This window comes from Cucumis melo, chromosome 2 (genome assembly GCF_025177605.1).
Source record: "Cucumis melo cultivar AY chromosome 2, USDA_Cmelo_AY_1.0, whole genome shotgun sequence".
NCBI lineage: Eukaryota > Viridiplantae > Streptophyta > Magnoliopsida > Cucurbitales > Cucurbitaceae > Cucumis > Cucumis melo.
The window spans coordinates 3,060,233-3,087,396 of NC_066858.1; the positions used below are offsets into that span (position 1 = coordinate 3,060,233).

General features: G+C 37.0%; 1 protein-coding gene across 2 annotated transcripts; it reads left to right on the top strand.

The window, feature by feature from the left end:
- The first annotated feature begins 473 nt into the window (after positions 1-473).
- On the top strand, positions 474-26,213 carry LOC103492422 (calpain-type cysteine protease DEK1). Of its 2 annotated transcripts, XM_008452793.3 has the most exons (33): positions 474-889; positions 996-1,171; positions 1,853-2,103; positions 7,228-7,410; positions 7,533-7,668; positions 11,088-11,218; positions 11,306-11,420; positions 11,511-12,543; positions 12,671-12,781; positions 13,905-13,963; positions 14,390-14,552; positions 16,400-16,673; positions 16,834-16,984; positions 17,122-17,233; positions 17,320-17,485; positions 17,616-17,686; positions 17,800-17,891; positions 18,013-18,175; positions 18,273-18,344; positions 18,683-19,060; positions 19,266-19,381; positions 19,451-19,748; positions 20,729-21,048; positions 21,308-21,659; positions 21,751-22,071; positions 22,155-22,259; positions 22,432-22,560; positions 23,235-23,615; positions 23,781-23,918; positions 24,151-24,387; positions 24,463-24,912; positions 25,027-25,121; positions 25,713-26,213. In XM_008452793.3, exons 2-31 carry the CDS (start codon positions 1,047-1,049, stop codon positions 24,766-24,768), a joined length of 6,489 nt encoding a protein of 2,162 aa, XP_008451015.1. In that variant the 5' UTR covers positions 474-889; positions 996-1,046; the 3' UTR covers positions 24,769-24,912; positions 25,027-25,121; positions 25,713-26,213. The 2 variants fall into 2 exon arrangements, with proteins under 2 accessions (XP_008451015.1, XP_008451014.1); XM_008452792.3 differs by lacking the exon at positions 25,027-25,121.
- Positions 26,214-27,164: the final 951 nt, after the last annotated feature.

A 27,164-nucleotide genomic window follows, 5' to 3' on the forward strand; every position in this document is an offset into this window, starting at 1 on the left:
AAACAAAAAAAAATTGGACCTTTTCATTCCTACATAACTCCACACATTATATTATATAAGATAATTCTTACATTCAAATGATTCAAACAAATTGCTTCACCTTTTTTTTCTTTTTAAACATTTATTAAAAGAACACTTTTCTATTTCGTTACATTCTCAACTAAATTATCTTTTATTATTTATTAAATATATTATCCATTTAGATATTAATTCATTATAAAATGAGAGATTGAACTTTCGACTTTTAAGAGGATAAACTATACTAATGTTATTAAGTAAATTTAGTATGAATAACACCAACATTATCAGCATGTAAGAATAAACTCAACGAAGAGATATCTTTTTATTTATTTATTTAATTTTTCTCAACCATTGTCTTCTTACTCCTTAGCTAAAACTATTTTTTAGTCTTTTTGTTTTTTTCTTTCCAAATAAAACATCAATTTTTTTTTCTCTTTCTAAAAAAATGCTTTCCCCTTTTTTCACTCCTCACTGTTCAAACAGAGAGAGAGAGAGAGAGAGAGAGCAAGCAGTAGGGTTTTGTTAAATTTTGGTTGATCTTCTTTACCAAAGCTTGTTCATTTTTGTTTGGTATTCAAATCTTTGAAATCACAGAGATAAACCCAAATCATCAAACCCTAAAAATTTGTTCCAATCTTTCCCATTTCTCCTTTTTTGACTTTGATTCCAACAACTTTTCTTTTTCTCACTCTTCACCTCTGTCTCTCTCTCTCTTCTCACCCCTTTACTTCACATGCCGAGCTAACCCAATTCTTCCTTTTTTTTTTTCCTTCCCCAAACCCTAAATTCCATGTTTGAACACTACCCATTTTAGCTGAATTTCATAATCATGTTGTTTCTGTCTCATCAATCAGTTGCAGTGAAACAGGTAGCAATTATCCATTTCTTTGCCCATATGGTAACTTCTTTTAGTTCTGGGTTTTCAGTATTAATCGTGTTCTCTCTTTGTTTCTTGCATTTCCCCCCCTTTTTAGTGGAATTAGTATTGGTTTTGATGCATGCGGGGTAGCTAGTAAGAGGACGCCATGGAAGGGGACGGGCATAAGGTGGTATTGGCGTGTGTGATATCCGGGTCGCTCTTCTCGGTGCTGGGCTCCGCCTCGTTTTTCATACTCTGGGCTGTGAACTGGCGCCCATGGCGGATTTATAGGTAAATTTTTGATTGTTGTGGATATGCTGGTCTCTTCTTTTTTGAATTTTCCTTGGATGACACCAGAATTTTATGTAATGCTGTTTTAGTTTAGTAGTTTCAGATTGTAATCAAGCATGTTGTGGTATTTGAGATCATAAAAATTTACTTGTGTGAGCATCACTGCTCAATGTGCGGGTCAATTAGCTGAATGCTGGGTTGGAAAGATTTATATTAGGGCAAGGAGTCTGGATCAAACATTTCCTTATGCTTTTTCATGGGTCATGATTGAGTTATAGTTCTTATAATATGAAAACCCTCATGGTTAAAACATTTAGGTGAATTCTCTGGTTTTTGAGCAGTCGAATGAAGATAAACAGTAGTTTAATATCCGCTGTTTTGTATCATTTGTTATAATCAAACATATTCCCTGTTTTTTGAGAAAGAAATAAATATCAAACATTTTCCCTGTTTTCAGATGTCTGTTCAAAATTGTTATATCCATTTTTCTAAGCCTGGTTTTTATTGTGTTATGCATGCATGTGTTTAATGGAAGCTGCTCATGTCTTTATTGTATAGATGAACGCATTTTTTTTCTTCCTTTTGTGCATCATATATTTCTCAGGTTTGTTTTATATATATTTTCATACAAGTATAGATTATATTTTCATCTATTTTAATGCAAGCACAATTATTTTTCAGTTGGATCTTTGCCAGAAAGTGGCCAAATATCTTGCAAGGACCTCAGCTGGATTTGCTTTGTGGTTTTCTCTCTTTATCTGCATGGATATTAGTTATTTCTCCAATCATGGTGCTGATCATATGGGGGTGCTGGCTGATTGTAATATTGGGCCGAGACATAACTGGGCTTGCTGTGGTGATGGCTGGCACTGCTCTTCTACTGGCATTTTATTCAATTATGCTATGGTGGAGAACACAATGGCAAAGCTCAAGTATGTAGCTTTGATTGATTGGTTTAATTTTGAAAAGATTATTATGATTCATCCTTCTATCTGTTGAATAAAATTTTCAGTTCTTATATTTTAGAATGATATTTGACTTGCTTGAATGGTTATTGTTGAGATTTTTGTATTCAGCTAGGGAGAGGAGATATATTTTACAAGGACCAAGTTGTCCGGTTGTTGGTTGTTTAACAATTAGCATACTACTAGTTTATTCTAGCACCATCACAACTTTCTAGGTTTAGAAGCCTTTTGAAAACCTTACTGTTTTTTGTTATCTTAAAAGTTGGACAACAAAGTATGGATAGGGTCTTGGTAATTAATGATCTCTATATCCATGTGCACATGCATGTTTGGATGATTGGAGTTTGAAGTGTCTAAAGCCTTTTGCTCTAATGTTTCAAAGAGTTTTCCAATTGACAACTCTATTCATTTGTTCTCTTTGTGGTAAAATAATAGTATGCTTAAGTAGGCTCGGTACGTCAATCAGGGCATAGCCCACAAGCTATAAGAGCCATGAGAATTTATCAAGCAACAATTTCCTTCATTTCACCTTTAGGAAAAGTTGGAAGTTCGTCAATATTGGTAGAGTTAGAAATTCAGGTAGCCGGTACGATTGTTGTTTAGCTATCTTGTGAGGTGTGTGGGTCAAGAGAAACAACAAATATTTTAGATGAAGTGGTCTTTGAAGGAGGGGTATGGTAGGGGTGATGTTTAGTGCCTTCGTATGGGCGCATTTTTGTTGGACTTTTTGTAATTATCAACTTAGTATCATTCTTATGGATCAGAGCTTGTTAGATGACATTATATTAAATTTACCTTCACCCATCAACTTTAACTTTTGAGTCAATTAGTGATTTAAGATGATATTAGAGCAGATGGTCTAAGTGGTCATGTTATCAAACCATGCAGTGTATTCTTCTCCCAATTGATATTGATTTCCACATGTTAGGTCTTCTAACTATCTCAAACTTGCAGATTTACTTTGGGAAGGTGTGGATGAAGGAAAAGGAAAAGGTTCTCAACTTATTAGGTGGGACGTGATTGAGAAACCTTTATCTTTAAGGAGTCTTGAAATTGGAACCTGAAAAACTGTAACAAGCCCTTTTAGCCAAATGGCTTTGGCGTTTTCCCGATGAGCCCAATTCTTTATGGCATAGGTTTATTAGAAGTAAACATGGTCCTCACCCTTTCAAGTGGTTGGATAAGGGGGTTAAAGGCACTTATCGGAATCTGTGGAATGATATCTCGTAAGAGCTCCATGATCTTCTTCTGTGGGTTTAGTGTGTGTTAGGGGAGGAAAGAGAGACATATTTATGGGAAGACCTTTGGGTGGGGAAAGACCACTTTGTGGGTTATTCCCTTGTTTGTATCACTTGTCGTCTTTGAAAAATCATTTTATGGCTGACTTTCTGGTATGGAATGGGAACTCTTGTTCTTTCTCCTTTGGGTTTCGTCGTGCTCTTTCCGATAGGGAAACGTCGAACGTGGTGGCTCTCATTTCCCTTCTTGAGAGCCATTCTTTCCGTCTTGGAAGGAGAGATGTAACTGTTTGGAGTCCTTTTCCTTTGGAGGGATTCTTGTGTAAGTCTTTCTTTCAGTGTTTGGTTAACTCTACCCCCACGAGTGAATCAGTCTCTTCTTTGATTTGGAGGATTAAGGTCCCTAGAAAGTTTGTGTTATTTTCTTGGCAGGTTCTTCACGGCCTCCTTAATACGTCAGATAGAGTGTCCATGATTTTGCCTTTATTAATTGGTCCTTTCTATTGTATGTTGTGCCGAAAGGTGGAGGAAGACTTGGATCACCTTCTTTGGCATTGTGAGTTGGTGAGTTGCGTTTGGGATGATTTTCTTCAAACTTTTGGCTTGTCGTATGCTCGTCATAGAGATGTTAGAGGGACGGTTGAGGAGTTCCTCCTCAATTCGCCTTGTGGGGAAAGAGGCCCATTTCTTTGGCATGCTTGTGTTCATGCCCATCTTGTGGGTTTTGTGGGATGAGAGAAATAGGAGGGTGTTTAGGGGAGTTGAAAGGGGGAGTGGGGAGTTTTGTTCTGTTACTCGGTATCATATTTCTCTTTGGGCTTTGATTTCGAAGACTTTTTGTAATTATCCTCTTAACATGGTTTTGTATAGCTGGGTCCCCTTCCTGTAGTGGGGTCCCCTATTTTCTGTGGGCTTGGTTTTTTTGTGCAGCCGTGTATTCTTTCATTTTTTTTCAATTGAAGCCGTTTATTTCAATAAAAAACAATATTTCGAACCCGCAAATGAGGGAAAATGTTAGATGATGTAATATTAAATTTACCTTTCTCCTATCAACTTAAATTTTGGGTTAATGGGTGATTTGACAAAACTTTTGGGTCAATGGTTTATTTAACAGGGTATAGTGCAAGTGATCCATGTTCAAAAATTTGCAATGTTCTTCCCCCTCCTATTAATATCGATATGCACTTGTTAGGTATTATAATATATCAAGCTACGAGTGATGAGAGTATTAGATGATATAATTTTAAATTAACTTGTTCCATAAGCACCAGTGGATTTAGCATAGGCCCAAGGGACTCGAGCCCCCCCTCAATTTTATTGTCTTTATATAATATATATAAAGAAAATTGCTTTGTTTTTAATATTTATAGTTGGTTTAGTGGTTACTCTGACTATCGGCCTCCCTTCTGACCCAGGTTCAAATCTTACCTATGTAGTTTATTTTCCATATTTTTCTTTTAGCCCCCTGTCAATATATTTTCTAGATCCGTAGAAACCTTTCACTGAAGCTTAAACTTTTGGGTCAATGGGTCATTTAAGAGAGTGCTAGGTTGAGAGCTTTTTATGAGCTTGATTTTATATGTCCTTGTATATTCTTTCATTATTTTCAACGAAAGCTTGATTTCTTACTTAACAAAGAAGAAAGAACTATATTTTGTTCAATCATGCAAGATGCATGTGCGAGACATATTGCATTAGTGTAATATTGTACAATTAGGTAAGTGGGATGCAACTAGGGTGGTAAGCAAATATAGCCGATGATTTAAGTATGAGAAGAGTAAAACGTGTCATGCATATTTGTATCAATTGGGATATGCAATCCATATGGAGAAAAAAGTATGCTGATTGGAAGAAACTTGCACCCTTTTATTAATGATCCATTCCGCCCCTTTGTCTCTTGGGTATTCAATCTTACGGATGACTGTTTGTAGTTCTTCCATCCTTCATGTTCCACCTGTTCCTTCACTCCCTAGGAATTTCACAGAACCAGACAACCTAAAAAGAAATTTAGCTCTTTCGGCTGACTTTTAGACCTTTCGATAGGGTGAGTATCCACACATGTCCCAAAGTGATGTACATTGGGTATACTCGAGAGCGAAGATTGGATTTCGACATCTCCTTATACATGGGGTAATGGACTCTTTGTTTGTTTAGGATCTTCTTTCGACATGAAATGCTTTATTGAACTGATGATTTATGCATGTAAAGGTTTGTAGATAGAGAACAAACTTCTTGAGAATAAAACCCAAGAGGTTATTCTTTAAGCATTTGGAATGGCATACTACTTACCAACATTGTAGTTCTTTTTACTCATGTTAGTCATCCTTTCAGAAATGAGAAGAAGACCCTCTGGCGTCACATAAGAGGAACTAATGAACCTTCATTGAAACCATGAATTCTTTCAACTCTTTTATGAGCTTGATCTTCATTTAGCTTTATACTCGTAAAAACCTTCATATCTATAACAGATTATAGCTTGGGCATTCTATCTTCAATCTGGAAAACTTTTTTGTAATTCTTTTGAGAAAACGTCCTCCCTTTTTGTATTATTTTGTTTCATAGATGAAATGTTTATTTCCTTTAGGAGAAAAAAAAGGAATTTTAACCTTCGTAAGCTTGGTAAAGAAATGATTGTTGGAGCAAAAAGCTGCCAAATCATGTATGCAAAAGAAGATTTAGCTAATAAACAACGTGAAAGGTAGCTAGGGTGAGAGGCGAGGCGAGGCGAACAGGGGCTGTTGCGCCTTGAAGGTAGCTAGGGTGAGCTCCTTCAACCAGGCGTTTGCCTAATCACACCTTTTGTTGCCTTGATGTGCCTTCGCCATATTATGAGGCGAGTGCCTGTCTGTATTTTGTCCATTTTTCTTTTCTGTTCTTTTCCTTTTCTTTAATATACTTGTAACAAAAGAGTCTGGTGAAGGACAAATGATGGTAGAGAAGTACAGAGAAAGCAAAGAATAAAAAGAAAGATGAAGAGTATAGTTGGCAGTAGAGATGATGGAAGGTGACAAGTTTACAAACTGCTTATGAACCCTCCTTTCAGGAAAAGGGAAAAGTCTTGTGGCAAACTAACTTCTTATGTTGTTTTCTGGGGTATTTGCTTATGAATCCCCCTTTCGGGAAGAGGGAAAAGTATTGTGGTAAATTAACTTCTTTTGTTGTTTTGTGGAGTATTTGGTCGGAAAGAAACAAGAAAATTTTTAGGGAGGTTGAGCGATTGAATGAGGAGGTCTGGGAGGTGACTAGGTTTTCTACTGCCTGACTCTGGGCTTTGGTTGCTTTTTTTTTTTTTTTTTTGTAATTATGTCATTAGTCTTGTTCTTATGGATTAAACTCCTTTTATGAAAACCTGGTCTTTTTTTATTGCTCTTGTATTCTTTAAATTTCTTAATAAAAGCTCAATTTCTTACCCAAGAGAGAGGCCCTACAAGAAAAAAGTAGAGTTGTGCAAGTACCACTCAACTACTCTTGTTTTGTTACTTTTATTATTATCTTGAATAGCCTGGTTTAGTTTTATATAAAGAAAAGAAATTATATTTTTATACTTTCACCTTTGTCTCTCTTATTCTACTTTTCAATCCCTCCTTCTCTCCCATTCATTGTTTGTTTACCTATTATTATTATTTTTTTTTTTGAAAAGGAAACGAGTCTCTTTACCTGTTAATTGGTAAATGGGAAGATGTTGTAATGATGGAAGTTCAATAGGTGTTGGAACTTCACTATTGCAATATGTCATACCAACAGGATGTTGTTTTAAGTGCTTTCTTGCATCATCTGTAGGGCAGTAATCTTTTCTTTAAATTTCTTTCTCATACATTTATCTTGACATCACCATGTGTTGTTCCTTGGACAGGGGCTGTCGCTATTCTTCTTCTTTTGGCGGTCGCGCTTCTATGTGCATATGAACTTTGTGCTGTATATGTTACAGCTGGTTCTAGTGCATCTGAGCGTTATTCACCTTCTGGTTTCTTTTTTGGTATATCAGCAATTGCCTTGGCTATCAACATGCTCTTCATTTGTCGAATGGTCTTTAATGGTATACTCGAAAACTCATCACCGCCAAACAATTTCTTCTAAGTTCGCATTCTTTTTTTATTTTTATTTTTGACAGGAATCTATTTCTTGCATTCCCTTTTATTTATTTTTCTCTTGGTTCAGGAAATGGATTAGATGTGGATGAATATGTGAGGAGGGCATATAAGTTTGCATATTCGGATTGTATAGAAGTGGGTCCCTTGGCTTCTTTGCCTGAACCACCTGATCCTAATGAATTGTATCCTCGTCAATCTAGTAGGCAAGCACTCAAAGTTCTCACATTATTCTTTCATCTTTATATAATCAATTAATTACAAAATCTTATAATTTTGTAGCTAGTGACAGTGATTCTCACTAGTCTCTGGGCGTGCCTATGCTATATTGTGGGTGTATTTTTAGGTCTCTTACCTTTTCTATTCTTCTTCTGGATGCTTGTGTCCTCAATCTTTCATATTTTGATTTCATGTTAAAAGTTATTTGTATACCATTCTTATTTTTTTGTTTCTTCTAGTAATGTTTGGGGGCTTTGTTTACCTACTCAGGATGAAAGTGAACCATGAGGAAAATAGTTAGTTTTCGATATTATATTCTAATCTTGAAATGTTAACTGTCCAGGGAGCAAATATTGTTATTGATTGAAAAGTGAGTTGGTAGACCTTTCATTAGAAATTAACGAGTATTAGGATGGTTTGAAAGAACCATGTGGTGCAAAGTTGTCTTTCTCCTGAGGAGATTAAGGTCTTTAGTTGTTAAATGGCAAGTTTTATTAAGATGTTCTCAAGTTCTAGTTTCAAAAAGCTAAACCACATAATGTCTCAAATTGCTGTCAAGAGGTAAGTTCAGACATTTAAGTGGCCAAGACCGGCATTTGTATACTTCTGCTTATTGGCGACCTCACTTAAACTCTGATCATCAGTTTAGCCATGTTAATACTCAAGCTGAAAGCATATTTGAACTGGTTGATGATGTTTTGAGGATTAGCTTTGGTTTTTTCCGTTCATCAATGAAAAAAATGTTGGATGTTATTTCATTTGAGCTTCCTACTTTTTCTTATTTTGTCAGGCATGTTGTGGGGAATGGTAAGGACATGTTTCTTTTGAGAGGATCAGTAGTGGGGGATAGAGCTCTTTCTACTGTCTTTTCATATTTCTATAACTTTTCTTCCTTTAAAATTGTCTGATCTCAGACTTCTTGATTTGGTTTGAAAACTCTCTTTTTCCTTCGGGGTTTGTTGAATGTTGCCATTTGTCCAATAGGGAAATAGCTGAGGTTGGCTCTCTTCTTTCTTTATTAGAGGTGTGCACTTTTAGGGAGGGGAGAAGGGATGTTTACATTTGGAGTCTGTATCCTAGTGAAGGGTTTTTCTTGTAAATCCTTTTTCAGGTTGATATTGGATCCCTCTTCCACTGGGGAGTCCGTGTTTGATGTCATTTAGAGGTTTAATATTCTTAAAAGAGTTAGGTTTTTTATTTGGCCAGTCTTGCTTGGCTGTGTGAACACTCTTGATAGGCTTGTTAGGAGAAGAACTCCGCGTGTGAGGCATTTTTGCTGTATTCTTTGTCGGAAGGTGAGGAAGACCTAAATCATCTTTTTTGGGACTGCCAGTATGCGAGAACGGTGTGAAGTTTTCTTGCAAGAGTTCAATGATAGCATTGCTTGGCAGGGAGATGTTTGTGTGATGATCGAGGAGTACCTCCTCCATCCGTCTTCCTGTGAGGGAGGCCGTTTTTTGTGGCTCGCTGTGGTGTGTATGGTAGTTTGGAATATTTGGGCGAGGGGAATGGTAATGTGTTTAGAGGGCGAGAAAGGGACCATTGTTAGGTTTGGTCTTTGGTGGGATTTTATGTGTCCCTTTTGGCTTCTGCGTTGAAGCTTTTTTGTAATTATACTCACATTTTCCTTAGTTGGAACCCTTTCCTTTAGTTGGGGTGTTTTGGTGGGCTTGTTTTCTTTATGCTCTTGTATTCTTTCATTGAAGCCGTTGTTCCAATAAAAAAATGTTGGACATTATTAATAAATTGGGGTGATTAAGATGTATTTTTCCCATAACAATGAGAAAACTTCCACCAACTAGAACTCAACTTCTTTCGGAAATATTGTCCCAAACACAACCTACTACAGAGAGAAAAGGGGAAATATCTTGACAAGGTTCTCTATCAGTGAGATTCCTCTTGGTTTTCCATTGAGAGTGTTGGTGTGATTTGAATGAGGGACACAAGGAGTCCATTTTCTCTTAGTAATGCCAAAGTCAATTATGTGCATCTAAGAAATTCCTGCCTAGTTTTCTATTGACCTTTTTGATATGTAATTTAGAAAGGAGGTCTTGCTTTCCCTTCCTTCTGCTCATATACAACTTTATTAGTCAGATTTGCAAACAAGAAGACCTGATTAGGAAAAGGAGTTAATATGTGCTAGTTGGCTAAACAATCATTCATCTTTGGGTTGTTTAGAATCCACGTATCTTTAGGGGAAAAAAAAAATTTACATATCTTTAAAGAATTTAGTTAGTTATTATTATTGTTGAGGTTCTTATTAATAAAGAAGTTTTTGTCTCCGTTTCAAAAAAAAAAGTTATTATTATTGTTGAGTATTTAGATCAGAGTCTGGTTGTGTCTAGCCTCATCAGATTAATTGTGATTCTTCTAAATCTCCTTAGAGATCTGTTTGTACTTCTTTGGACCTAGTGGCCCATCATGCTTATCGTCGTTAGGGCCATCTCTTTTTGGCATGAAGCATGATTCTTGGTTGAGTGGTGGAGTTATTACTACTGTTTTATCTTGTCTTTTTCATCTAACCACTTGGCTGACCAGTGCCATCGCTGAAGTTTGGAATTTTGGAATTCTGCTCATGCTGCTTGGGATTTGAGTTTTTACTGTTATCTCAATGGTTAGGAAATCATTGAATGGGGACAATCTTTCTCATCTTCTTTCCTTGATTGGTATGGGGAACCTGGATGATTATTGGTCTTGGCCGCTGGATCCTTCCAATATCTTCTCAGTTAAGTCTCTTTTAGAGGCTCTTGTTGGTACACCTACAACAAGTAGTAGCAATCTTTACTTAGGGATCTGGAATAATACTTATCCAAAGAAGATTGTGATTTTCCTGTTGGAGCTTAGTCTTGGTAGATTAAACTCAACTGATTTTCATCTTTCTCCTTCTTGTTGTATTATGTGTTTGTCAATTTCTGAGTCTGTTGGACTTGTTTGCTAATTGTACTCTTTTGCATCTAATTATTCGACGTGTTTTCTAAAGGCTTTTGGGTGATCTTTGGGCTTTGGCCTTACCAAATAACATTTTTGATCTTCTATCCTCTATTTTTGTGGGCCACTCTTTCAACGGTGCAAAACATTATTATGACTTGCTATCAACTAAGTCTTTTTCTGGTCTCTTTGCGGAGAGAGAAATGGTTGCATTTTCAAGGATATTTCTTGTTCTTCTTTTAATCAGTTTATGGATTCCATTCTTTTTCATGCATCGTATTTGTGTAAATGTAAACACCCTTTGACTGACTGTAGCCTCTACTTTAATTGCTAATCGACTAGCTTATGTAATCCACCTATTAGTGTTGGACCTCTTTATTTTATTTTATCAATGAAATTGTTTCCCCTCTCAAAATAATTATCATTGTTAGCTGATAGTATGATTGTTCATTTCTGGGTTGGGACTTCCATTTTTCAGGGCTTCACATCTCGGGCTTCTTTACGTCGGTTCAGTTTTAGTACTTGTTGCCTACTCTATTTTATATGGCCTTACAGCTAAGGAGGCACGGTGGCTTGGTGCCACTACTTCTGCTGCTGTTATCATTCTTGGTATGTTCCAACTGTTTCACCTATATTTATCCTTCTTTACTCTTGTATTTTCTAATGTTTTAATTATTTTGGGTACATCTTTTGCAGATTGGAATGTAGGGGCATGCTTGTACGGGTTCCAGCTGTTAAAAAGTGGTGTTTTAGCACTTTTTGTGGCTGGCATGTCTCGTGTTTTTCTCATTTGTTTCGGAGTTCATTATTGGTTTGTTTCTACAAATTTCTTTTGGTTTTCTTTTCTTATTACTAAACCTGATAGCTGTTATCATGGTTCTCATTCTTCCTTTTGCATCAGGTATTTGGGACATTGCATAAGTTATGCAGTTGTAGCTTCTGTACTATTGGGTGCTGCTGTAATGCGTCATCTTTCAGCAACAGATCCATTTGCTGCTAGGAGAGATGCCTTGCAAAGCACTGTGATTCGCTTGAGAGAGGGGTTTCGCAGGAAAGAACCAAATAGTTCATCAAGCTCGTCAGATGGTTGTGGTTCAAGTATGAAACGTAGTAGCAGTGTTGAGGCAGGTCACCTTGGTAATGTTGTTGAATCTACTAGCAAGAGTGGGCCAGCTGCACAATGTACAGTTGATGGTAATAATTGGAATGGTGTCCTATGTCGAGTTGGTAGTTCACAAGAGGGGATTAACAGTGATAAGAGCCTGGATAGTGGACGGCCAAGTTTGGCTTTGCGGAGTAGTTCTTGTCGTTCTATCATCCAAGAGCCTGATGCAGCAATGTCGTTCGTGGATAAAATTTTTGATCAAAATAGTTCCTTGGTAGTTTGTTCTAGTAGTGGGCTTGAAAGCCAAGGCTGCGAATCTAGCACGTCAACTTCTGCAAACCAACAAACATTGGATTTGAACTTGGCTTTGGCGTTGCAGGAAAGATTGAGTGACCCAAGGATTACATCTATGTTGAAGAGAAGCTCTAGACAGGGGGATCGTGAATTGGCTAATTTATTGCAGAATAAAGGACTGGATCCTAATTTTGCAATGATGTTAAAGGAGAAGAGCTTGGACCCAACTATCCTTGCATTACTTCAAAGGAGTAGTTTGGATGCAGACAGAGAACATCGAGATAATACTGATATTACAATCATTGATTCAAACAGTGTTGACAACATGCTGCCTAATCAAATTTCTCTATCTGAAGAACTGAGACTTCATGGGCTTGAAAAGTGGCTTCAGTTCTCCAGGCTCGTACTACACAATGTAGCAGGGACCCCAGAACGAGCATGGGTGATCTTTAGTCTTGTTTTCATAATTGAAACAATCATTGTAGCCATATTCCGTCCAAAAACTATAGACATTATAAATGCAAAACACCAACAGGTGAATAGAGCTTTTATTTACATATATGGAGTACAACAGCATTATTTGATTTTGGAATTACCAAATTTGTGAAATGTCAAGTTAACCTTTGTGTTTCTTCAAACTAAGACTTTTTTTGTGCTTTCAGTTTGAATTTGGCTTTGCTGTCTTACTACTATCCCCTGTAGTCTGTTCAATTATGGCTTTCCTCCAGTCATTGCAAGCAGAAGAAATGTCAATGACCTCAAAACCTCGGAAGGTATGTATTCCATTGTGAGATTAAATATGTGCAGACAAGAAAGTTGTTTTGATTTACATCAATGAAATATTGTTCTGGTAGTTACATTGATTTTTAGTATCCCTAGAATTTCTTCTCTTATAGGTGGAAACAGCTATTTTCTTGTATTGTGAAGGTTGCGTATAGAGCTTTATTTTCTTCTGTGGATATAAGAGCTTGTTAGGTAGGCTATTTGAAATCGAAGATTTGGAAACAAAGAAATATCTGAGTACTCGAAAGTTTGGTATGGCAATGTGGAGGTCTTAGTTTTTGAGGAACTCCTATGTTGTTTAGGGTAGGAGGGATCTCAATTTTGGTCCTCTTCTCCTCCTGGGCTTCCCTTCTAGTTCTTTCCTTTTCTTATAAGGACTACCTTTCTTCCCCGGTTTTCTTTACTTGGGAAGATTAAGGTCCCAAGAAGGTCAAGTTTTTCGTCCAGCAGGTCCTGTGTGGAAGCGTGAGCATCTTACACTGCATGCAAAAATATTTTCCTTTCTTTTTGCGGCTGCATGTTCCATTTGCAGAAGGTGCTGAAGAATCCTGACCATATCCCCTGGGATTGCAGTTCTGTGCAGTCTGTATGGTCTAGATTTTAGGACGCTTTGGGAGTTTAGTTGGCTTGGAGTTGGAGCAGAGTTTGTAGGGCCGTGATGGAGGCGGTTTTGTTGTCTTGTTGTCTCCCCCTATCTCATTTCTCTGGCAGGTGTGCTCGTTTTTGCCCTTCTTTGAGGCTTTGACTTGTGAAGATGAAAGGCTTTTAAGAGGCACTGCAAGATTTGAGGTAGAGTTTTGGGAGGTTGTTAGGTTCAATACCTCAATTTGGACCTCGGTGAATAAGGTTTTTTTGCAACTATCAGCTAGGTCTCATCCTTTAAGATGGAAGTCCTTTCCTGTAGCTTTTTGAACTCTTACTTGTTAGGTAGTTATTTTCTTGTATGTCTTCATACATTCTTTAATTATTTTTATTGAAAGCTTGATTTCTTATTAAAAAAAAAATCTTTTTACTTATACTATTTTACGTGTATAGTTCCATGATTTGATTCATATTCATTGGTTTTCTAATTATTTATTTTGGTCTATGCCTCAATATGATCTTTTTTTGCAGTATGGGTTCATCGCTTGGCTACTCAGCACTTCTGTGGGGCTTTTACTTTCTTTCTTGAGGTTTGTCAATACCATCTAGCATCAAGTGTTATTTTTCTTTTTTGGAAAAGCTCTAGAGCTGTAGTGGCCTGGGAAAGTTGGAAACTGGACCTTCTATTTATTTATTATTTTATACTTCTGTATTGATATTCATACTCTTCTGTTACATTGAGGTACATACCCATTTTTCTAAGATTTAAATTCTCTCTTGAAAGTTCTATAGTTCCTCTGTTTTATTATTATTTCATCTGCACAGTTTTGAATACCATTCCAGTTTTCATGCCTTCCTTAAAAGACTTTTTACCTTGAACCTTCTTTTGATCTTCCACTACGTCATTTTTGGTAGCAGAAGTTTTTGATTTCCTTCCTTTTTCTCAGTTTTACTTTGATCCATTGATTTTTTTCTTTGTTTCTTTGGTAAATGATTGTTAAGTATCTGTTCTGCAGCAAGTCATCGGTCCTTTTAGGGCTGTCCTTAACAGTTCCACTCATGGTAGCTTGTCTTTCTCTTGCCATTCCTATATGGATCCGCAATGGATACCAGTTTTGGATTCCTCGAGTACAATGCATGGGTTCTGCTGGAAACCAACGAACTCTTGGAACAAAGGAGGTTTGAAGTCTGCTTTTTAATTTTAAAAATTTTAGAATTTCTTCCATTTTACTTCCTTGTAAGATGAAAGTTTTTGGTTTCTAATTGTAAATTCTTGTCTTGACTCTTGTAATCTGACTGTTACGGGTGGGACTTGTTATTTTTACCATTTTGCAAGTCGTTTTCCATTTTACCATTTTGCAAGTCTTTTTCAATTTTTCTAATAGAAGTAGAAGTAGGTTCTTATGTAGAGTAAAGAAAAGAAATTAGAAGAAAATATTTATTGATATGAAAGTGATACATTACGAGCACAACCATCAGAAAGAGATTCAGGATAAAGGAAGCATGGACCTCTCAGCTAGTGTTTTGCTTATCTACTTGACTGCATTTCAAATATCCGAGTGGGGTGTAGTGACAGGTGTTATGGAATGTTAGTGGTGCTCGCATAGCTCGTTGTTAGATTCATGAGGAATAAATCAAAATTATATATTTCTTTTAGGGGTTGTTTGAGCCTCCAACTTCAAATGGGTGAAGTGGATTATTATAACCCACAGGTTACAATGGTTGGTGTTTACAACTATTTTTTTTGAATCGGTCAAGCTTTTTTATGAATTATAACTCAAGAGAATTATACAATGAGAATAATATGTATTTCCAACTATTATAACTTACCATTAACTACAATATTGCGATTTCAATTTTTTTTTTGCTACGGTGTTTATTGTTTTGTTATATTGTTTACTATTTTCTAGTCATTCCCTCTTTCCATCTTTGTTATAATGTTTACTATTTTCTATCCAAACTATGATAGTCTCCATCTAAACATAAATTATTATGACCTAGACAAAAATAACCTACACCCCGAACACAAAGTATTATAACCTACAAACTATTATAACCCATGTACCTCTGATAGATTATTATACATATTGTGAACTTAGTCCGTTGCTCTTCATACCTAAGCATTGGTAATAAGAGATGAGCAGTTTTGCTTCCAAAAGAGATATAACCCACAAAACTATATTAACTATATCAGCCAACTTAGCCCCTCAAACGGACCATTAAATGAAGCATAAGGACTGTGAGCCTCTGTGCGTTTTTACAAAGGTTTTCCCTCTTCTTGTTCAATGGAAGCGTAAGTCTCAATGCTAAAAGTTAGGGTTTGCTTCGGTGCAACCCTCAAGGTTTAAAGCTTAATAGCCTTTTAAAACCTTGATATGAATAGCCCATAGAAAGGGTCAATCCTTAATCCTAAACCCTAAACTCCTTTTATTTATGATTAATCTCTCTAACCGACTTTTCAGGTAATTATAAGGACACCACTATTATAATCCTACTATAGCACTAATATAATTCCTGGTGTTTAATCATACTTAACTTGAATAATTAATTTTGATAACTTTGAGTCTTCAGCAATCTCAGTTTTCTTTACTCAATTTCATGAGTTTTATGGGAAACTATATTAGGAATTTTAGTAGTGGAAAGAACAATTCTAGATTGATGCTCAAAGAGGAACGTTAACATTGCAAGAGATGAACGACTTCCCAAATTCTAAAAATCTTACCATTCCTCGCAAGCCAAATGCTCCATAGAATATTTGACAACCAGCTATTGAAGGACCTAGACCTTTGCAAAATGGTGGCTGCAGGAAAACTGCCTCTATCATATAACAGTAGTCTCTGTTCTAAGTCAAACAAATGCCAAACAGCTCCATAAAGCAATCCCAGATTGATCGATTTGTCAAATTATTCTATGTTTACAATATCTCCCTGTTTCTATTATTTATTTATTTCTTTTTTTCATATTTTTTATCACTTCAATCACTGTTCAATGCTGATTCTAATTTCTCTATTATAATGATTTTACAGGGTATTGTCCTTGTGATTTGTATGTCACTGTTTTCTGGATCCGTGATAGCTCTTGGTGCCATAGTGTCTGCCAAGCCTCTTAATGATTTACGCTACAAAGGTTGGACTGGTGATGACAAAAGCTTCTCATCGCCTTATGCCACATCTGCATACCTTGGCTGGGCTATGGCGTCTGCAATTTCCTTAATTGTCACTGGTGTGCTGCCAATAGTTTCATGGTTCTCGACGTATCGTTTTTCCTTCTCTTCTGCTGTTAGTGTTGCCATCTTCACAGGTAACATCTGCCAGTAGTTTACACATCATTTTTCCCTCTCTTCTTTTCTGCCAATAGCTTCTTTAGTTGGCCTTTTGGATTAGGTTCTTGGAACGAATGGTTTTTATTTTAAAAACTCTGCCCAAAGTTGGTCTTAATAGTCTCTTTTCCTTTTTTATAGTGGTTCTTGTCATGTTTTGTGGTGCATCATATTTGGAAGTTGTGAAATCAAGAGATGATGAGGTTCCTACGAATGGAGATTTTCTTGCTGCTTTGCTTCCGCTAGTGTGCATCCCTGCTTTGCTCTCTCTTTGCTCTGGATTATATAAATGGTGAGAGCCTATTCCTTGTACAATCAGTGTGGATAGAATTATCTGGTTGAACTCTGCAGTTAGTTACATTACTGGCCAACTTTAGTTTTAACTCTAAGGAGAGAGATTATTGTTACCTTTTGAATATGTGTTTTCAGGAAAGATGATGGCTGGAGGCTTTCCCGAGGTGTTTATGCATTTCTTTTTATTGGGCTCCTCCTGCTACTTGGTGCTATATCGGCTGTTATAGTTGTAATTAAACCTTGGACGGTAAGACAAGACTTGTGATACCTCTGTTTTTGTATACTTTGACTATATTCATTTCGCTTATAGCACCTCTTCTTTCCAATAAACAGATTGGGGCAGCATTTCTACTGGTGCTTCTTATGGTTGTACTAGCAATTGGCTCTGTTCACCATTGGGCTTCAAACAACTTTTATTTGACGAGGACCCAAATGTTTCTTGTTTGTTTCCTTGCTTTTCTTCTGGCTTTGGCGGCATTTCTCGTTGGATGGTTTGAGGGTGAGATAAGGAATTGTTGATCTTATTTCTTGTTCCTGTGTTTGTTTCTCTTCCCTTTCAGAAAGTTATGAGTCTAATCACAAAATACAAATTTCTCACCCTAATAATGCTTCTCTTTTTCATCCTTCAGGCAAACCATTTGTGGGAGCTTCTGTTGGCTATTTCTTATTCTTATTTCTTCTGGCTGGAAGAGCATTAACTGTGGGTTATACTTGACCTTCTTTAACATATTTTACTATTATATTTGATTTTATCAGTTGTTAACTAGTAGAATATTATTACTTGTAATCACTTTTTTTTCCCTCTCTTTTCAGGTTTTACTCTCACCACCAATTGTAGTCTACTCACCAAGAGTTCTTCCTGTATATGTTTATGATGCTCACGCAGATTGTGGGAAGAATGTCAGGTTTGTTTAGCTCTTGTATTTTCTTGATTCATTGTCAACTGTCTTGTGCTTTCTTCGTCATATTGTATATGGGTCTGTATTGAAGAAATCCATCTGATATTTGCTAATTTATTCTCCATAGTGCTGCGTTTCTTATGCTTTATGGGATAGCATTAGCAACTGAAGGCTGGGGTGTTGTTGCAAGTTTGCTTATTTATCCACCATTTGCTGGAGCCGCTGTATCAGCAATTACTCTTGTTGTATCCTTTGGTTTTGCTGTCTCTCGTCCATGTTTAACTCTCAAGGTATGGATTATCCACAATGAAGACTTCTGTAAAAGAGTTTGCTCTATAATCTGTACTCACTGTTTAAGGCATTATCAACGTTTTCAAATATGTGTAGATGATGCAAGATGCTGTTCACTTTCTCGGCAAGGAAACTATTATTCAAGCAATTTCTCGATCTGCCACCAAGGTGTGCTTGACCCCAGTACATATAAAGATTACCTTATACTAGATGTGTTTTCATCACCTTATATGTAACTATATTCATAAGGATTCTTGACTGTTGCTTGACCTTTTATGTAGTCAAATTCTTTTTATTGTGCTCTTTTATGATTTGTGCATCAATCACTTATTCACCCAAAAAGTTACTTGTTTGAATGTGCATTTATGCTCCTAGTGCATGTTTTACTGGGTGTCTTTCATTTGTTTGCTATAGCAACTTTTAGTTTTCTTACTTTAGATTTATTTTTTTCTATTCTAAAATGCTGTGCCTGGATCTAATTGGACTAGTTTATGCTTACAATCCAGACTAGAAATGCTTTATCTGGAACATATTCAGCACCACAGAGGTCTGCTAGTTCTGCAGCTCTTCTAGTTGGTGATCCAGCCGTCATGCGTGATAGAGCAGGAAATTTTGTTCTTCCAAGGGCAGATGTTATGAAACTTAGAGATCGCTTGAGAAATGAGGAGCTAGTTGCCGGATCATTCTTCTGTAGACTGAGATATAGGAGGCCATTTTTTCATGAGACAACTAACGATGTTGACCACAGAAGGCAAATGTGTGCTCATGCTCGTATCTTGGCCTTGGAAGAGGCAATTGATACAGAATGGGTATACATGTGGGACAAATTTGGTGGCTATTTACTGCTTTTGCTTGGTTTGACTGCCAAAGCTGAGCGAGTTCAAGTATGTCCTGAACTGTTGCATATTATTGATGAAATATACGTTCGCTTCTGTTAAATGGTAGTTGGAAATTGACGGATACTAGTACTGATTTATTTTATTACATAATATAATAAAAAGTTTTTTTATTGATAAATTTTAAATTTTTTCAACTAAATTGAGCACTTCTGCAAAAATTAACTCGATTTGGTTGATTTTTTTTTTGTAGGATGAGGTTCGTTTAAGACTTTTTCTTGATAGCATAGGCTTTCCAGATCTGAGTGCTAAGAAAATAAAAAAGTGGATGCCGGAGGACCGTAGGCAATTTGAAATCATTCAGGAGAGGTATTTAACTTTGTTAGTATTCTTTTTACGAACTACGGAAGATCTCTAATTTTCTTGTATGCATTGTAGTTATATAAGAGAAAAAGAAATGGAAGAAGAAATCCTAATGCAAAGACGTGAGGAGGAGGGAAGGGGTAAAGAAAGAAGAAAGGCTTTACTAGAGAAAGAAGAGCGTAAATGGAAGGAAATAGAAGCTTCTCTAATGTCTTCTATTCCAAATGCTGGTGGTAGAGAAGCTGCTGCCATGACTGCAGCTGTGCGTGCCGTTGGAGGTGATTCTGTTCTTGAGGATTCTTTTGCTCGAGAAAGAGTGTCAAGCATTGCTCGTAGGATTCGAGTAGCTCAGTTGGCTCGCCGTGCACTTCAGGTTCAGTACTTCCCACTTTCTGATGAAATAAAGCATATGACCTTTTTCTTGTGCTGGGCAGTTTAATATTACCATTATATGCAAACAACAAATACAACGAAATAGAGATAAACTTACAAACAACCACTACCGACATGCCTCCTTCAAATACGGAGAAACAAAGGTTACTAAAAAGCTACCAATAAACTTCCAAAAAACGTCCACCAACCTACAGAAGACCAACAAAGAGCAACATGATGCATGGACTAAAAGATCAATGAAAAATGCTTTTGACGAAGAACCAATTCCAAGAGTCTTGAATTTTTTTTTTCCCACGTAACATTCTAACACCTTCCAATAGGAGAACGAAATAGAGCCCAACAAGTTTTTAAACTGCCACCTCATAGATCTTCCCAAAACAACAAACAAGAAGCCAACCACCCTCTATATATCACCCCTGAGATTGTTACAAGACGGGGTAAAGGGTGAATTTCTTTGAGTTGTATTTTACAGACCTTAGTTAAAGATGAAAACTTGGAAGCAATGGAGAAAGATATGATAAAGGGTGCAAAGGGTTGAGACAGTCTAATTATCTTGGAAGGGGCTGGACAGTTCCAACCCAACCGCTTTAGCAGAAGTACAATTGAAATAATAAACCCAAATAGGAAAACTAAAGAGTTTGGAATTATACACGGAAATAAGGAAAATCCCTAAAATCCCCTACAGCAGGATTCTTGTACCTTTTCTCCCTTTTATCATCGGCCTATCTCTTTCTTGGCGTAATTATAATTTTCCCTTTCTTAATAATATAGTTTATATTTTCTTATACCCCGTCGGATTAGATTTTTGCAATCATCTAGCTAAGAATTTCAGAGTTGCTTGTAACTTCATCATATCAATGAAATGAATGGATTGCCCATGAACAAAAAAGAAAAACAATGTAAAAAGGAAAATAATAATAATGATAATGTTTACCCTTCTTTTTCATGGTACTTCTGCAGACAGGAATTCTTGGTGCTGTCTGCGTCCTTGATGATGAGCCAATAGGATGTGGCAAGCACTGTGGTCAGGTTGAGGCTAGTTTATGTCAAAGTCGAAAAATCAGTGTTTCAATTGCTGCATTGATTCAACCAGAGTCTGGTCCTGTTTGTCTGTTTGGTACGGAGTATCAGAAGAAGATTTGCTGGGAATTTCTGGTGGCTGGTTCCGAACAAGGCATTGAAGCTGGACAAGTTGGTCTAAGATTGATTACTAAAAGTGATAGACAATCTACTGTAACAAAAGAGTGGAGCATAAGTGCAACCAGTATTGCTGATGGAAGGTTTGTGTCGATTGTTTTGAGTACTAGACTAAGCAGCTTCTTCCTCTTGCTTCTGCTTTGTTTCATTTGGCATGAGAGTGTGCTGATGCAAGGCTTTTGTTATGTCTTTTGTGAACTAGACTGAGCAACCCATTCTGTCTCTATTTTCTTGTACTTGAGATTCTAAGTTTTGTGCTTTCAAGTTCTTGTCCTGTCTGTTCTGGAGAATAATCTTCTGGTACAGCAGAATTCGATTTAATATTTCAAGTTTTATTTGCAGGTGGCACATTGTAACTATGACCATTGATGCTGATTTAGGAGAAGCAACCTGCTATTTAGATGGTGGGTTTGATGGCTACCAGACTGGGTTGCCATTAAATGTGGGTGATAATATTTGGGAGCAAGGGACAGAAATTTGGGTTGGTGTTAGACCCCCCACAGATGTTGACATATTTGGAAGATCTGATAGTGAAGGAGCTGAGTCCAAGATGCACATTATGGATGTGTTTCTCTGGGGAAGGAGCTTAACTGAAGATGAAATTGCCGCTCTCCATGCAGCTATTAGCTCTACAGACTTTAATATGATTCACTTTGCTGAAGATAATTGGGAGTGGGCGGATTCACCATCTAGAGTATGTTTTGTTTCTCTATTAAGATATGAGAGGCAAGCTACCGTTCCAGTTGAACCTATCGACTAATGGATGCCTTATTTGTTTTCCTCAGGTTGATGAGTGGGACAGTGATCCTGCAGACGTAGATCTGTATGATAGGGATGATGTGGATTGGGATGGACAGTATTCAAGCGGAAGGAAGAGAAGATTGGAGCGTGATGGAGTAGTAGTTGATGTGGATTCTTTCACAAGGAAGTTTAGGAGGCCTCGCATGGAAACATGCGAGGAAATCAACCAACGGATGCTTTCAGTAGAACTGGCTGTTAAAGAAGCCCTCTCTGCAAGGGGAGAAATGCATTTTACTGATGAGGAGTTTCCTCCAAATGACGAGTCTTTGTATGTGGATCCAAAGAATCCACCTTCTAAACTACAGGTACTTTTTCTGACTGTTTATCTGATTATTGAGGCTCTTAATCAATGTCGTGTTTTCTTCATAAAATGTTTGTTCTTCCTTAGGTTGTTTCTGAGTGGATGAGGCCTGTTGAGTTAGTAAAAGAGGGCAGATTAGAATCTCAGCCTTGCTTATTTTCTGAGGCTGCTAATCCATCTGACGTTTGTCAGGTTTGTCTCGGAGAAACTACTAAAATATTTTTCCGTTTGGCTTTTCCTTGTGGAAGGAAAGATCCTGTTTGTCTTTTGAATTCACCAATATTAAGCATTTAATCTCTCCATTTTTTACTCTGATCTTACTAAACTTTAACAAGATCCATGTCTATGTGATAAAATGAAACAGGGACGACTAGGTGATTGTTGGTTCCTAAGTGCTGTTGCTGTTTTAACCGAGGCTTCCAAAATTTCTGAAGTGATTATTACTCCAAGTTATAATGAAGAAGGGATCTATACAGTTCGCTTCTGTATTCAGGTGAGCTTTTGAGTTTTGACTATCATCATTTGGTGCTCGTGCATGAGCGTGGTGTTCGAGGGAAATCCTAGAATCTTTGATGATAGGAGTTTCGAAGATTCTTTTGTCTATAGCATTCAACATTTAGCTTCTTTGTGGAAAGGATTTTGTTGCAATGTTTTCTTGATTTGGTTCTTACTATTTGGGAAGGAGTTCTCTACCTGGCTTGAGCTGTATTTCTCTTCTATGATGTGAATCCACATATATTTTATAAAGGACAGATAATTACTAAAATCCTTACTGAGCCTGCACCCGGAAACTGTAGCAAAGAAAACACCAGAGATCGTTGATTTTATTTCTCTAGAACACCAGAGATCTTTGATCTTATTTCTCTTTCTCTGTAACCATGCATGTCACATAATACTCGTATTTGTATGTTGTAACTCTATCGAGCCCACTTTTTCCATAAATCTGAATGGACGATAAAAGGATAGTGGAGAAGAGATTGTTAGCCACTTTGTAGTTGAAAAAGACCCAGCAGAAGAGAACGTCCACCGTGTTGAGTAACATTTTAACAGTACTAATTCACATTCTAAATCGTAACGAAGTTTGTTGCGTATTTTTGTAATTACTGTTTCAATTTATTACGAGTGATTAAAATTTTAATTGTTGTGTATTTCATTTTCTCTTCCTAGAGTGAATGGGTCCCTGTGGTTGTTGATGATTGGATCCCATGTGAATCACCGGGGAAACCGGCATTTGCTACAAGTAGGAAAGGTAACGAGCTCTGGGTGTCCATATTGGAGAAGGCATATGCTAAGTTACATGGATCTTATGAGGCATTGGAGGGCGGTCTAGTTCAGGATGCTCTTGTAGATCTTACTGGAGGTGCCGGTGAGGAGATCGACATGAGGAGTGCCCAGGCCCAGATTGATTTAGCAAGTGGTAGGCTATGGTCTCAATTGTTGCGCTTTAAGCAAGAGGGATTTTTACTTGGTGCTGGCAGTCCATCAGGTTCAGATGTGCATATTTCATCCAGTGGCATTGTGCAAGGACATGCCTATTCGTTGTTACAGGTAAGTTGTTTCTATATGTGCATCTGATAATCTTGTACAAATTTCTGATTGAATGTCCAGGAAGAATGTTCAACACAACATTAGACCCATATTATTATTTCAATGAGAAGTCTTGTTTCTTTAAATTAAAATTGAAGAATGTCCAACTTTTTACTGAATTTTCAGGTAAGAGAGGTTGATGGCCACAAGCTTATTCAGATACGAAATCCATGGGCCAATGAAGTTGAGTGGAATGGCCCTTGGGCTGATACTTCACCTGAATGGACTGATAGGATGAAGCACAAGCTAAAGCATATTCCACAGGTCTGTGCTTACGTATTGTTTTCCAGATTTGCTGTAAGATGAAGGGGCTTACAATGAAAGATGGATTTCAAAATTTAAGATGTGATCTCAACATAGTATTCGTATGAGACTTGAAATTATAAACTAAAGTACGAATAAAATGTGTGAACTCTTATTGTCAGTAATCACATGAGACTTGATACAAACTAAAGCACGATATAATTGCTTACTATGTTTTGTATGTGTTTTGCAGTCAAAAGATGGAATATTCTGGATGTCATGGCAAGATTTTCAGATACACTTTCGATCAATATATGTTTGTCGAATCTATCCTCCAGAGATGCGGTACTCTGTGCATGGCCAATGGAGAGGTTATAGTGCTGGTGGCTGTCAAGATTATGATACATGGCATCAAAATCCACAATTTCGGTTGAGGGCTTCTGGGCCAGATGCATCGTATCCTGTTCATGTATTCATTACCTTAACCCAGGTATCCTTCTTTACTTTAATTTGAAAATATCTTCTTCCTGATGCACATTATTAACTTCAAGCTATACATTTTTAGGGGGTGAGCTTCTCGAGGACCGCTGCTGGTTTCAGGAATTATCAATCAAGTCATGATTCAATGATGTTCTACATTGGAATGAGAATCTTGAAAACCCGTGGACGGCGAGCTGCTTACAATATTTACCTGCATGAATCCGTTGGGGGCACGGACTATGTGAATTCTCGTGAAATATCATGTGAGATGGTTCTGGAACCTGATCCAAAGGGCTACACAATTGTGCCTACAACGATACACCCAGGGGAAGAAGCACCATTTGTCCTCTCTGTCTTCACTAAAGCATCTATAACCTTGGATGTTTTATAACGCACGTGGTCTCTCTTCAGATGGTTTTATCAAACAAGGTGAGATGGCCTTGTGCATCCACCTAACATTTCGAGTAGCTTGGGCTGGCGATCTGTTTTCTGCTTCAGGGGTTTCATTGACCTATCAATCATGAGAGAATTGCCGGTAAACTTTTTTTCTCTAAGTTCTATAATTTTTCCCCTTTCATTGTCACTATGTCGGGAGGACCCCATTTTTATGCTTCTTTTAAGTATCTCTTTTTTTTCCTTTATCCAACAGTTTTCTCGGTGCTTTTCATATGGCTTTTAACAAGTGTGTCAACCATCATGGGTTGACATAGTAGTAAATCGGGGGACATGATAAAGAACTAACAGGTTATGGGTTCTATTCATGATGACTACATGCTTAGGATTTAATACCCTACAAGTTTCTTTACCACTCTAATATTGTACGTAGAGTCCTCCTGTAAAAGGGAAGCAAAAAAAGGTTATGTTCTCTCGTTTGCCCCATATGGAGGCTACTTTGGGCTTTGAAAGGAACAAAGATGTTTGAAAAGGAAACAAGTCTCTCGATCCATATAAATGTAAATGAAAGAGACTGATGCTCAAAGTACATGAGGATTATACAAAGAGCGTAAAACATAAAGCATATCTAGGATTAGTAGACGTACCTGGACATCTCAATTAGGTTGACACTCTCTTAGCGCCCTCATCATATCCTTCAAAACATAACATCAAATGAGCGCCCGGGGGGTCATTGTTAGTGCTCCCCACTTTAGTCAGTTAAGTTATACTAGCTACTTTCTATTCTGAAGTATTAATTGATTTGCTATATTTTATGCTTTAACAATACATAATTCTGAAGTATTCACTGTATGCTCATTCTTCATTAAATGATTACCCGCTAATGGCAACATCAGCACTCTCATAGGATGGTTGAAACTAAATCGAGTCTATTCTTCTCAGGTTGCAATGTTATATATATGTATCCCAGCCTCTAAGGGGCAGCCCTTTTGGGTCGAGCAATTTGGTAGATATAAGCAGGTGCAGTTGCAAGTCCAATACGAGCTCTCAAAACATTCAAGATAATATCCTGAACAAGCCTTATGCCTTTTTCGGATTTTACATAGGAAGAAGATGCTAAAGCAAGGATGCATGATAGATTCTTTTGAGTAGTACATCAGGTACTTTTGTCAATCTTGTATATAGGTAGATTTTGTATTTAACTATAGCCGTTGTAATGTAAATTTTTTTATTTATGATTTCCCCCCTTTTTTGGGTTGAGGGGCAAAAGTATTAGGAAACAAAAATTAGCAGAGCTAGTCAACTTGGGCACTATAGAGAAAGCAATGTAGCTGGGGAATGCTTATGTTTCTAGCTGCAGTTTTGGAAGCTTTTAACTGTCGGAACATTGAGTTCAATTGTACAAAAATGCATTTTTTTCTCCCAATATAATCTTTTGTTATATACTCGAGTCTCTCGTATTCATTTTCATCTTGGTTAGAATTTCATAGGTATCATTTTCATCTTGGTTAGAATTTCATAGGTAATATTTGTAGAGTTGTCTATTTGTTTCTAGGTCACTCATAAATGAGTGATTTTAGCTCAATGACAATTGATATGATCCTTGGATCTTCATCTGCAATTGTAGTAAAAGAATCCTAGTTGGAGAACTCTGGCATCACCAATTTAACAAGAATGGAAAGGATTTCAACCCTTCCAGGTTGGCCTTGAGAGCATTTTTTATTTAAGTCGATTCTAAAATTATCGTGATTGTTTTTTAGTATTCTATCAATCATTATTTGTCCTAACTAATGTCTGCCAAGTAAATGATCATGATTGTTTTTTTCAAATAAGTATGACTAAATTGAAATAAAGCTAAAATTTAAATTTGAGTTGGTCCAATAGTAGCTGTGAACTTTTCATAGGTTTTACACAAAATTAATAATTTTCAAATTGGAATATCTTTTTGACTGATCCTCCTGAAACATTGTGGTCAAATGAGATTTGACTGAATCTTTTGCAACTTTTTTTCCCTTCCAGATTTTTGTTGTATTCCCCCCCTTTTGAGGTCTATGCTCTGTCTTGCTTGTGCTCTACCTCTCTCGCTCTCACTTTTCGCTCCATGCATGTTCGAGTCGTTTCTGTAGGTTGCCAATGCGCCATCTGAAGTCACCCTTCGAGGTGAAAAGCGTTGCCGAAGGATAGAAAGACTTCCATTAGCATTTTCACTTAACATTTTCATTTTTGGTCATGCAAAGTGAGTGATTGTGCAAAATGAACGAGTTGATAGTAAAAATGATTGTTAAAAAATGTTTGAAAAAATAATCTTTAGAAATGAAATATCATTGAAGCTCAAATCTTTTAGTTCATCTTTTAAGAACCTTTAGATGCTTTCTAAACTTTTTGAGTATTAGA

What these genes read in the sequence shown, in the direction of transcription:
- LOC103492422 (XM_008452793.3), top strand. Translation starts at nt 1,047, where the DNA reads ATGGAAGGGGACGGGCATAAGGTGGTATTGGCGTGTGTGATATCCGGG. An exon ending in TAGTGTTGCCATCTTCACAG is followed by an intron (nt 16,674 to 16,833) that starts GTAACATCTGCC and finishes CCTTTTTTATAG; the next exon opens with TGGTTCTTGTCATGTTTTGT. An exon ending in TTTGAAATCATTCAGGAGAG is followed by an intron (nt 19,382 to 19,450) that starts GTATTTAACTTT and finishes TATGCATTGTAG; the next exon opens with TTATATAAGAGAAAAAGAAA.